Source organism: Myotis nattereri (assembly GCF_964212035.1).
Source record: "Myotis nattereri genome assembly, chromosome: 5".
Taxonomy (NCBI): Eukaryota; Metazoa; Chordata; class Mammalia; order Chiroptera; family Vespertilionidae; genus Myotis; species Myotis nattereri.
Window position 1 is genome coordinate 1,662,357 of NC_138080.1, and position 12,792 is coordinate 1,675,148.

Below are 12,792 nucleotides of genomic sequence, written 5' to 3' on the forward strand. Positions count from 1 at the left end.
GGGAGGCCTTAGACGGAGCCCCACGTGTCAGCTTCGCTGCACCGATGGTGATGTAACTGGGCCCCTTCCCTTTCTCAACCACCCCTCACCTTCGTCGCCACGGGAACCCTGTTTAGGTCTCTGCCCGAATCAGAGCTTACCCAAGAGCTGTTCCCTCTGGATCTCAAATAAACGCTCGCTGCCTCTCACTTTGGCCCTTTCTTTTCAGGGACACATATCGTCTCACAAGGCGTTGCAAACACACTCTCGCGTGCTGTCTGCCGATGGCTGAGCCGGAGCTGCAGGTGTGTTGTGGGAAGGCCGCCAGGTGGAAGGGGAGCTGGTAAGCTCTGGGCCCCATGGTTGGAGCCACCTCTCCAGTGACTCCTCCCACCAGCCATCGACCTGCAACAATGCTTCTAAAGATTTTCTAAAATGGATTTTTAGAGAGAGAGGAAGAGAGAGAAGCATCGATGTGAGAAGGAAACATTGATGTGATTGGCTGCCTCCTGCACGCCCCCTCACTGGGGATCAAGCCTGCAACCTGGGCATGTTCCCTGACTGGGAATCGAACCAGGGGCCTTTAGGTGCATGGGATGAAGCTCAACCCACTGAGCAACACCAGCCAGGGCTTAAGCATTGCTTTTAGAGGCTAATTATAATGCACAGCCGGGAATGCAATGGAGAAAGTGCCACTGTTCTTCACAGATGCCGGATGAACCCTTCCATGAAACAGGAGAGAGGAGCTTTCTGACAATGGCCTGCTCTCCCAAGTATACTTGATATCACATCACGGCCCAACACACACACACACACACACACACACACACACACACGCACACACGCATACACACACCACACACCACACACACAGGCCTGAAACAAAAGAACGCAAAGCAATGTGTACCCGTAACACATGAGACGCACTCTGATGTTTCCTGCTCTGGTTATGCTGGATTCAACCCAATACATTGATGCTGTGGTCCTCGGAGAGACAGCCACCCTGGCCCAGCAGCTGCGGCAGCAGGCGCACTCACCAGGGCAAACTCCTTGTTGAGGGCCATCTGCTCCACCAGCGAGGACTCGTTGTGGAAGAGGTGGGGCTGCATGTGGCTCCACATGTGGGGGAACCACCAGAACTCGTCCACGGACCTGAGCAGCAGGTCGTCGCCCGCGTCCTCCTCCTCGGTCCCTGGAAAACACCCGGTGAAAGAGGTGTCGGTGAAATTTCCCATCGGCTCAAAGGTCATGTTTGTCAGAGTTTTGCTGTTCTTCTCACTACAGACACATAAATCCAAGTGCATGTTGTTCTAATAAAAAAGAATAAAATTCATGGTCTACGTTACATCAGACGTCAAGGTTTGGGTTGGCGTGAGGTAGGGTAGGTTTGGTGGCCCCTGGGACAGTCCATGGTCCACAGTTCTCCTGTCTGTCACTGTCCTAAGTCTCTATCGTCCACAGTTCTGTTTGTCACTGTCCTGGGACTGCCCATCGCCCACAGTTCTCCTGTCTGTCACTGTCCCGGGATGTCCATCACCCACAGTTCTCCTGTCTGTCACCCTTCATTGGACTGTCCATCGCCCACAGTTCTCCTGTCTGTCACTGTCCCGGGATGTCCATCACCCACAGTTCTCCTGTCTGTCACTGTCCTGGGACTGCCCATCGCCCACAGTTCTCTTGTCTGTCACTGTCCCGGGATGTCCATCACCCACAGTTCTCCTGTCTGTCACTGTCCTAAGTCTCTATCGTCCACAGTTCTGTTTGTCACTGTCCTGGGACTGCCCATCGCCCACAGTTCTCTTGTCTGTCACTGTCCCGGGATGTCCATCACCCACAGTTCTCCTGTCTATCACTGTCCTAAGTCTCTATCGTCCACAGTTCTGTTTGTCACTGTCCTGGGACTGCCCATCGCCCACAGTTCTCCTGTCTGTCACCCTTCATTGGACTGTCCATCACCCACAGTTCTCCTGACTGTCACTGTCCTGGGATATCCATCACCCACAGTTCTCCTGTCTGTCACTGTCCCGGGATGTCCATCACCCATAGTTCTCCTGTCTGTCACTGTCCCGGGATGTCCATCACCCACAGTTCTCCTGTCTGTCACTGTCCCGGGATGCCCATCACCCACAGTTCTCCTGTCTGTCACCCTTCATTGGACTGTCCATCACCCACAGTTCTCCTGTCTGTCACTGTCCCGGGATGTCTATCACCCACAGTTCTCCTGTCTGTCACTGTCCCCGGATGTCCATCACCCACAGTTCTCCTGTCTGTCACTGTCCCGGGATGTTCATCACCCACAGTTTTTCTGTCTGTTGACCTATGCAGACACTTTGCCATATAAAACCCTGTAACTTTTATGTAGAGATTGTGTTAGTTTATAAACTGCCCAGGAGGCTGAGAGGCATGGGCGGAGCCTATTTCACCTGGTGGAGCAACTTCCCATCAGCCCTCTCTCACTTCATCTGCATCCACAATTCAGAGGCCCGTGAGGCGAGCTCCTGTCACAGAGACAGCTCAAGGCCACGTGGTGCTGCAGGACTTGCCGTGCGGAGTGGAATCTCAGACGTTATCAAGTCCAACTGACTGAAGCCACTGGATTTTCCTTCGCTGCCAGCAGGCCGCTGGGCACATCGTTGGTGCCTAGGAACACGGGGGAGCACACGAGTCCACACAGCTCGTACTTAACATGCATGTCTGACCAGTGGTGTCTGGTCCCACTGAGCCTTTCCCTTCTCACGGGGCCCGGATTCAAGCCTATGTCGTCATCAGTGAGAATTAGGTCGCTTTGACCTCAGGAAAAAGTCAGTTCCAGTTACTTGGTTGGTTTCCCAGAAAATAAAAGGTGCTTCAAGTCAGAAGTAAACTCTTGACACATTCACTTCTCTTTACCACTTTTGGAGGATCTGTGCTATAATAGTCCGTTCCTACAATTCTTCAAGTCTGCCAAAATAAGAGTTGTTTTAGACCAATCTGGGGTGTGGGTTAATTCCCAGAAGGCACCGCTGCAACGTTAAAAGAAGATGTAACTTCCCAGGGTCTGCATTGTCGCTTTGGTACAAATGTCCACCTCATATTTGCTCATTGCGCATGAATACTGTAACTCCCAGATATTCACAAGATGTTTCTAGCTTTCTTTTTTCATTGACCCTGGCAAGGTTTCATATAGTTGGGTACAGAAAACACTAACTTTAATGTTATACTAAATAGCCCTAGCCGATTTGGCTCAGTGGATAGATCATTGGCCTGCGGACTGAAGGGTCCTGGGTTCGATTCTGCTCAAGGGCACATACCTTGGTTGCAGGCTTCTCCCTGGCCCTGGCCCTGGTTGGGGCACAGGCAGGAGGCAACCAATCGATGTGTTTCTTCACAGTGATATTTCTCTCTGTCTCTCCCTCTCTCTTGCACTCTCTCTAAAAATCAATGGAAAAATATCCTCAGGTGAGGATTAAAAAATAAATTAAAAAATATTATACTACATAAAAACAACAACAACGGTTTTGTGATAAGACTAATGAACAGCATAGAGACATGAATTATTCACTGTTCCCTTTGGGTAATGTTTGACTGACATACAAAAATACTTTAAAAAGTCATGCTGACACACCCTCTCCTGGCACTCCCCACCTGCCATGCTCAGTGCCGGGTGGGCACGCTGTCACTCTCCCCTTCTGCACTGGAGGTGCAGACGCGGAGGCACAGGGAGGGTGAGTGACCTGCCCAGTTCACACAGCCCGTGAGCCTCAGAGTCCGGATGGGAGCAAAAAGTCTCTGCTCCCCATACCTGGCCCTGGAGCCAATACTTTACACAGAAAAGCAAACACAGAGGAGAAGGAATGTAACTAACTCTTGTTTTAACTTTCACGTTTGAAAGTTAATAGCTTTATATAAGGGGTATTTTTTTTTTTTTTTGTCAAATGAACTCTAATGGAAAAGACCCGTATCAACCCAATTTGCACAGATTCATGAAGTCATTAACCGATCCTCGCCGGTGGATTAAGGAGGAAGAGCAGCAACAATCACCCCAGAAGCGGTGCCATACAGAAACCCTGCAGCCCCCCCTTGCCACTGCAGATGGGGTCCCCCCGGCCCCTGGGGTGCGGAGAGCGGCGGACAGCAGGGGCTCCCCTGAGACAGGCTGGGACACACCACCGGGCTGCTTCTGTCCCTATGATGAGATAGTGGCTTTCCTGCACCCGCTTTCTTTATGCCAGTGGTTCTCAACCTTCCTAATGCCACCACCCTTTAATACAGTTCCTCATGTTGTGGTGACCCCCAATTTCATTGTTACAAATTGAACATAATTAAAGCATAGCGCCACCAGGCCCTTCCAATCCAGTGTTAAACATTCCCACACCCAGCATTTTCCTCCAAACCCCCTGCTTTTCACTTCCCCCTTTTAACTGGTGGCATGTCCTTCCTGCTTCTGCAGGGCTCCGTGAGGGGCTGGCGTCTAGGGGCGCCTGGCGACGTGCCCTGTCGCGGGAGATGGTTTTCAGCACTGGAAGGACGGGGACCAAACAGGAAAGGACGCGGGGGACAGATGATAAGACAAGCAGCCTGGGAGATGTGGGTTCTCTCCTCCTTGTGCTGGGGCTGGGCGGAGGCGATGAAATGTCTGCCAAGTAACGGGGTTCATCCCTCAGCACCCGGGGCCTCAGGGAGTCCCATCGGCCGGGGGAGGACGGAGACAGCCCTGTGACAAGGCCCCCTCCCCTGGGCACTCAGCATGGCCCGGCCACAGCTCCACGCGGGAAAGGGGCGGGAGGGGGTGCCCTCCGCTGGGACAGCGCCCACACCTCATGCCGCTCCGGTGAGTGGATATGAAGTCCGTGTGGTTTAAGGGCCCCTGGAAACACATTACGGTGCACTGTGTCATGCTGATGGGGCGGAACGTAACCTTCAAGGACGCACACACGTGTATCTGTCGCTTTCCCACAGCTTCGCGGAGCAGGGCGTCTTCCGTGTTGCCGGTAACACCAGCACGCAGAGGTGCTGCCGTCTGCTCCCGGGATAGAACGGAAATGTCTTCTCTGCCTCTTCCTCGAGGAACTGTCCCCGCGTGTGACGTGCCCCGTGTGCCGTGGGCTCCCCGGAGGGGACACGTCCCGGCTACAAAGGAGAAATGAGGAGCAGGAGCCGCTATGGGCGTTAACGCCTGGGCCATCGGGGCTCAACGGGCCTGAATAGGAAAAGTGAGTGAAAGCAGCAGCTCCGATCCAGACATTTCTCAGCCCAAAGAGCGGCCTCGCCTGCAGGCTCCGGCCCTGAAGACAGAAGAGCGTGGCTGTGTGCGCTGAAATCCTCCCCCGTTTCCCGCCTGCGAGTGGAGGCGGCCCGCAGACCCGCGGGCTTTCCGCCTGTGCAGCCAGGGCTCCGTGGGCGGACGCGGCTCCTGGGGGCTCTGGAGAAGGTTTGGGAAACCAGGTCTGTTTTCCAGCGGGGAGCTGGGGTCCTTTTCCTGCGTGGACATACGACACCCCAACTCTCTCTCTGCAAAATGCCCCTGAAGTTGAACCATCACCGGGTTCATCAGCTGCTCTAAGCACCCGCTTCCTCCATCCCTGGGCACAGATGGCATGTTCCAAAGCAGGGGGGAATGAGTGTTAAAGAAAAGCCAGTGAGGCGTCGCCACCTCCATACCCCGATAAATCATGGGGGCTCTCCGGGGACACAGGTAAGGCTGCTTTGGGTAGAGAAGCTGCAGTTGTGAAACTTAAAGGCGCCTTTGCCTGGGATATTTTAATGTGGCAGCGAGTGGCAGGCACCATGGGCAACCCCATGGAGGCACATGCTGCGGGGAGTCCGGGAAGATGGGGTCTCCCCGGCCCCTGGGGTGCGGAGAGCGGCGGACAGCAGGGGCTCCCCTGAGACAGGCTGGGACACACCACCGGGCTGCTTCTGTCCCTATGATGAGATAGTGGCTTTCCTGCACCCGCTTTCTTTATGCCAGTGGTTCTCAACCTTCCTAATGCCACCACCCTTTAATACAGTTCCTCATGTTGTGGTGACCCCCAATTTCATTGTTACAAATTGAACATAATTAAAGCATAGCGATTAATCACAAAACCAATATATAATTATATATGTGTTTTCCGATGGTCTTAGGCGACCCCTGTGAAAGGGTCGTTCGAGCCCCAAAGGGGTCGCGACCCACAGGTTGAGAACCGCTGCTCTCTGCGATGTTACAGGTGTCAACGCTGATGTTCAGACCATATGTGTCCATTTCCGGAGGTGAAGCAGGCAGAGGGGAGACGCATCATCACCTCCTGAGACCCTGGGGGGCAGCTGAGACGTGAGCGCCCAGGACCGCCGTGGCCGTGGCTGGATGGCGACTCGGTTGGGAGGCACGTGGGGCCGAATGAGCGATGGCATCGCCACGGACCTGTTTCCAGAGTCACTAGGCAGAGACAAGCCTTGTATTTGTTGCTAAGAAACAGGAGGATGACTTTTGCTTGAGCTGCAATTGAGTGTTTTATTGACCTGTGCTCCCCCCATCATTAAAAGGCATAACCATCACGTTTAAAGCTTTAGCTCTTACTTTACAAACTAAAGGAAGGGGGATGGAGTTAGAAAGGATGCCCCTTCAAATCGACCAAATAGCATTGAGGCTACACAATCACTCACTATTGAGCGTTTCCCAAAGGGAAATGATATTTACAAAACTGTGACCTCGACTACCTGACAGTTCAAGAACAGTGTCCCCTGCGATTACCCTTCCTGCGAATCCAGCGGAGAGTGCTCCTCCACTGGTTCGAGGAAGCCCCTTCTCTCTCTCTCTGGCCCTGGACACTAGACATCTTTGCCACAGCGAAGCAGCACAGTGATGCTGGGCTCGGCTGCCCGGCTCTCGCGCTCCCATCTCCCCCGGAATCAGTCGGGATTGTCCGTCCGTCCATCTGTCCGCCCACTTCTGACACGGACCATCGCTCTCCCCCGTGTGAGCGGCTGCCGGGCAGCCACGCCCCCTCTTACCTGTGTGGTAAAACTTCCCTGAAAATCCAAGGTTGAAGGTAAAATTGGCAACCTGAGTGCGCAGTAAGCTTTGAGTCTCTAGTAAGGCCTGAAATAAACAAGAAATTAACATGGTTTTAGAAAAATCAGTAGGAAGCTCGGGGATGCCTCTTTTTCAAAGGCGTCGGCACGAGGGAAACAAAACATGAACTTTGGGGTTTTCGAAGGGGACGGTCACGTGGGGTCCCTGTTTCAGGCATGAGAACCCTGCTGGCTGTGGCTGTGCTGACGGAAGGTCCCCAAACTCAGAAGCAGTTCAGGCAATTCTCACACACACAGCGCTGATGTCTGTGTTCCCTTCGGTGTGGGATTTCCCCAACTCCAGATTATTACTAGGGGCCCAGTGCATGAAATTTGTGCAAGGGGGGGGGGGTTCCCTCAGCCCGACCTGCACCGTCTCCAATCTGGGACCCCTCGGGGGATGTCCCACTGACAGCTTAGGCCTGCTCCCATGGTTCTCTGCTCTCTGCGGACCTGCCTGCTTGATGCCACTGCAGGCCCTGGTGTCTGCTCTCTGTGGGGGCCTTGCGAGGGACTGCTTGCCCCTCACTGCCATGGCCAGGGGCAAGCAGGGCCCTGCTGTCTGTTTGCATGCGTGGGGGACATTCCCACCCTGCCCCTGGCCACTCGGTGCCTGCAAGTGTAGGCCTGGAGTGGCCAAGGGTGTTCCAGGATCCCGGCCATTCTGGGCCTACGCACGGGCCTACAGGCTCAGAGCAGCCTGGGTCCCCAGGACGCCCGTCCCTGGGATCCAGACCACTTAGCACTGGCATGCACGCAAGCAGCCACTCCGCCCCCTCCACTAGATGCCTGTGTATGCAAATTAGCCCCCCATCTTTGTCAGGTTAGTTTGCATACTCACTCCTAATTGGCTGGTGGGCATTGTGAAGTGATGGTCAATTTGCATCTTTCTCTTTTATTAGCATAGATATTTTCTTGGGGAAATTTTTACAGAATTAATCAATAGAGACAAGTCCTGTATTAGTTTCTAAAGGAATCGGAAGAGAACTTTTGTTTGAGTTGCGATTGAGCGTTTTATTTCAGTGTCCTACCTTCCTCGTCATTTTAAAGGCGAAATTAGTGAATTTAAAGCTTTAGATGTTACTTTACAAACTAAAGAGCAACATCAATGACTCAGGATGTTGACGGCAAATCTTGAGAGAGGACCAGAAGGGGACTTCCAGGAAACAGGTGGCCAATTTCAGAAACAAAAATCTGTAAACATGGCAAAAACTTCTCTAATTTCTCGGTGTGTCGTTAATCCATGTTAACCTCTTGAGGCGACAGGATAAGAACACACGGATGCGAGTCTTACAGTCTGACTGAGTGCTGTCAGTGGCCGCCACCCTCCCAGGGCCGCGGGGCTCAGAATCCCCCCTCCCCGCCCCCCCATAGGCTGTGAGTGTGCGTGTGGATCCAGATGCTGTTGCTGCGCTGTTATAGGTCTTTAACGAGGACCGCTTTGGTTCCGATGGCAATGAGACACTCATTTCAAACCCGGGATACAGACAGATCCCTGGTAGCTGCTCTTGGGGCACAGGGGTGTGGGGGGAAGAAGGGGGCGTAGAGGGTAGAGGGTGAAGTGAGCTGAGTGAGCGCCTGAGGCATGGTATTTTCTGTGCAGCATCATCGAGGCGGCTGAGGACTTGCTTCACAATTTGTGAATCGAGCTTGGCCAGCGTGGCTCAGTGAGTGTCCAGTCATGAACCAGGAGGTCACCATTGGATTCCTGGTCAGGGCACAAGCCCAGGTTGTGGGCTCCACCCCCAGTAGGGGGCCTGCAGGAGGCAGCCGATCCATGATTCTCTCTCATCATTGATGTTTCTCTCGCTCCCTCTCTCTTCCTCTCTGAAATCAATGAGAAATGAAAAATAAAATAACAAACTTTTAATAAATGTTACTTCTTGGAGCATTTTTTTCCTGTTGAGAAATTACTTAAAACAACTATTAAGTTATTTTCATTTAAAAGAATATGACTCTTTACTTAAAGGAATAACATGTCCTGACATCTGGTTCTCATTTTGTCTTTTAAGCCCTAAATAGCGGAACCTCAGAGGCAGTCACGGCTCAATGAAGACACAGACCCCATTCTTCCCAGGGCGCCGCTCCTGTTCTGTGCCAGCTGAACCCCGAGTCCTGGCTCACAGCACTGGGCACAGCCCGTGACTCACAGGGGTACCCAGGACCCAGGGGTACTCAGGCCACAGCGGTACTAAGGCCACAGGGGTACCCAGGCCACAGGGGTACTCAGGCCTGAGTACCTGGGTACCTGGGTGCCCAGAGGTACCTGGGTGCCCAGCCAGGCTCCCCTCACTCCATCTTGGACACCCTGGTCACAGGCTGGTTAGCTCTTGAGGGCACAGGTGTCCACTATTAGCTGTACGGACCACAATCACCTTAAATAGCGTGTTGTGGTCCCTGCCAAACGTTTCTTGAGCACACGTTGCAGCTCCGGCTCTTCAGTGGGCCTGGGAGCATCTATCTGATTGGTCAGATTTCAGGGGCCTGGAGGCGGCAGAGGCGCCTGGCGCGGTATGGGCAGCCGGGCTGGCCCTCCGGAAATTCTCTCTCAGGGAGGGACCGCGGAAGCCGCGCTGTCGAGGGCAGGAACTCGGGGCTTCCAGGTCAGATTTCCCCTCCGCAGCCATTTCGTTCAAGATGAGAAAGAAAGAGTCTGTTCCATGCCTCCCTGCTCTGGGTCTTATTTTGTTGGTCTGTTCATTCTGTTCATTAGATTCCACAAGGGAGTGAGGTCAAGTGATACTTGTCTTTCTCACATTGGCTTGTTTCACTCGGCACAATGCTCTCTAGGTCCCTCCATGCTGTCCCAAAGGGTAGGAGAACACCATGCATTAGTTAAATTGTTCATGATCACCTTTATAAACCGTTGGGAATGTTTCGTACGATGTGTAGTTGACCATTTTGCAAGCACACATTCAGATACACAAATAAAATTTATTTTATTTTTTAATATATGTATTTTATTGCTGATAGCATTACAGATGTCTCCCATTCCCCCCCGTTCTCTCAGCCCCTAGGCCCCCCCTCCCAGGTCTTCCCTACTCTATTGCCCATGTCCATGGGCTATGCACATCTATATATATAAAAGCCTAAGAGACCGAACAACCAAACGACTGGTTGACGGGTTGCTATGACATGCACTGACCACCAGGGGACAGACGCTCAACACACAGGATCAGGCTCCCTCCTGTCTGGATCGGGGCTGCAGGGATGGGGCCGAAACTGGCTCTCTGACACCCCCCAACGGGTCCTGGATTGCGAGAGGGTGCTGGCCAGGCTAAGGGACCCACCCATGCACAAATCCATGCACCGGGCCTGTAGTAAGTATATAAGGTCTTTGGTTTATCTCTCCTCGTCCCCCCAACACCACATCGAGGTATGCCAGTCTGTCCTGTATATATATATATATATATATATATATATATATATATATATATACTTTAAAACGCCTCCCACAAAGACCAGTCTGAAGGCTAAATGCCCAGTCACATCAGTTTGTATGCACCGGAGGCATTAACGCCTACTTATGCTTAAGCTCAAATGTCACAGAATTTTCTCCTCACACCACCAGCAGGACTAAGATGCATTTGTGTTCAGGTTTTGCTGTAAACATGGGATGCACACGTGACTATCCGTGCAGAGCCGTGACCCGGCTGCAGAAACCACAAGGGACATGTATCGCGATCTGCAGGGCGCTCAGCTTTGCAGGTGGAAGTCGTCCGGGGGCCCCTCCCTCTGACAAGAACGGGAAGTTTCAGAAATGAGCTCCCCTGAGGTCTCTGCCACCTCCCCACGCTCCGCACTATTTACAGCCTAATTATCACCCCACTTCTAGCCACACCGCCCCCCTCGTCTGATAAACACCCCCTCGTCTGCCAGCTCTGCTTCCCCCCAGGAGGGGCCCCCGAAAACCTCCTGACAGACGGGGACAGAAGTTTTTCAAGGCGGCACTTTCCCACTTCCCACGAGGGCAGGAGCGTCCGGCGGTTTCCCACAGGAACGCACCCGTCGGAGTCCGTCTGCTTCCTCCGAAAGACATTGTCCTGTCACCCTCAGGAAGGTTCCCGAATGAGTGAAACACGTTACTGCGCTTGTTAAAGAAATATTCGAAAACCTAATGTATTTCAGATGTTCTAGGTCCTAGAGATCCCGCTCTGAATAAGGGAGTTTAGATTCAAGGGGATAAGACAGACAATAAATAAACGATGACCGTGGTGCAGAGATGAGTGTGGGGAGCCGGGGGGGTGGGGGTGGGAGGGTGTGTGTGGGGAAGGTGTGACGTTCCTCAGACGCCCAATCCTTAGTCACTGTGTGAACTGACCAGGTGGGGGGGGGGGCGGGGGGCTGCATGGAGGAGGGAACAGCCCTACAGAGAAGTGAGGGCCTGGGGGGCGGTGCAGGAGGAGGAAGGGCTGAGGTTGGGAGGTGGTTTGGGGAGGAAGGTTCTGGACTCTGAACATCAAATGCTACACTGAGTGCAGGTGGGAGAGGACTGGACATGCTGGGATGGCACCCGGGTCTGCTCACAGGCAGGGGTGTCGGGGGGCCACTGACTCCAGGTCTGCTCACAGGTGTGGGTGTTGGGGGCCACTGAGTCCCGGGTCTGCTCACAGGCAGGGGTGTCGGGGCCACTGTTGGAAACCCCAGCACCTTTGTTCTGCAGGAGGGGCACCCCTGGTTAGTGAGTCCCCATCACCTACATAAAGGAGGTGTTCCCAGTCCATGGACATTTTGGTTTAAACAACATATATATTTACAGTAGGTCCTCGGGTGACGTTGGAGATCCGTTCCTACAGCGACGTAATGCGATTTTCGCCGTCAGTCGGAAACCCACCTACATAAGCACCCATGTCACTCACATGGACCACATACACAGCAGTAATGAAGTGAAACAGTAAAAAAATTATAAAAGAAAGATAACAATTCCATCAACCTAGGAACCAGGAGGTCACAGTTCGATTCCCAGTCGGGGCACATGCCCAGGTTGCAAGCTCGATCCACAGTGTGGGGCGTGCAGGAGGCAGCCAGTCCATGATTCTCTCTCATCATTGATGTTTCTCTCTCTCTCTCCCTCCCTCTCCCTTCCTCTCTGAAATCAATAAAAATATTTTAAAAAAATATCTGGGGGCCCTAACCCGTTTGGCTCAGTGGATAGAGCATTGACCTGTGGACTGAAGGGTCCCAGGTTCGATTCCGGTTAAGGGGATGTACCTTGGTTGCAGGCACATCCCCAGTGGGGAGTGTGTAGGAGGCAGCTGATCGATGTTTCTCTCTCATCGATGTTTCTAACTCTCTATCCCTCTCCCCTCTCCTCTGTAAAAAAATCAATAACAAATATTTTAAAAAGTATCTGGGGCTGTGGGTAGTGATGGGAAGGGCGCGTGGACGAGCGGGGAGAGGAGGGAGCTAGCGGCTGACTGACCTGGGGAGCCTCGGCCGTGTCAGCTGCTTTTGCACCTGCGGTACCTCTACCCCCAGGGCAGGTGGGGTTAATCACACACAGTTCCCATAGGAGGGGAGGGACCACTGGCTGCTGAGCACATGTGAATACAAACAAGATGAGCAGATTTCGGCCTAACAATGCAATGGATCACCTGGCCTTAAACGAAGTTTTATTTCACTCTGACGACGCACACACCCCATCGGGATCCCTTTAACCTTGGGCTCTACCTCCTCATGCAGATCTGAGTCTTTAAGACGATATCAGTGCACATGTACTTAGGTATCTGCCTTCAGGGGCTGTATCTGCACGTGCGAAACCTGCTACGTACCTTCCTAATG

General features: G+C 53.0%; 1 protein-coding gene across 1 annotated transcript in view; it reads right to left on the minus strand.

Annotated features, from left to right (window-relative positions):
* The window catches only part of NDST4 (N-deacetylase and N-sulfotransferase 4), a gene marked incomplete at its 5' end in the record, with an annotated part of 164,226 nt that overhangs the window by 91,484 nt on the left and 59,950 nt on the right, over positions 1–12,792 (minus strand). The window contains 2 exons of the mRNA XM_081090719.1: positions 1,017–1,171; positions 6,952–7,039. Coding sequence (XP_080946845.1) covers positions 1,017–1,171; positions 6,952–7,039 — 243 coding nt within the window. The remainder of the gene's footprint in view (positions 1–1,016; positions 1,172–6,951; positions 7,040–12,792) is intronic.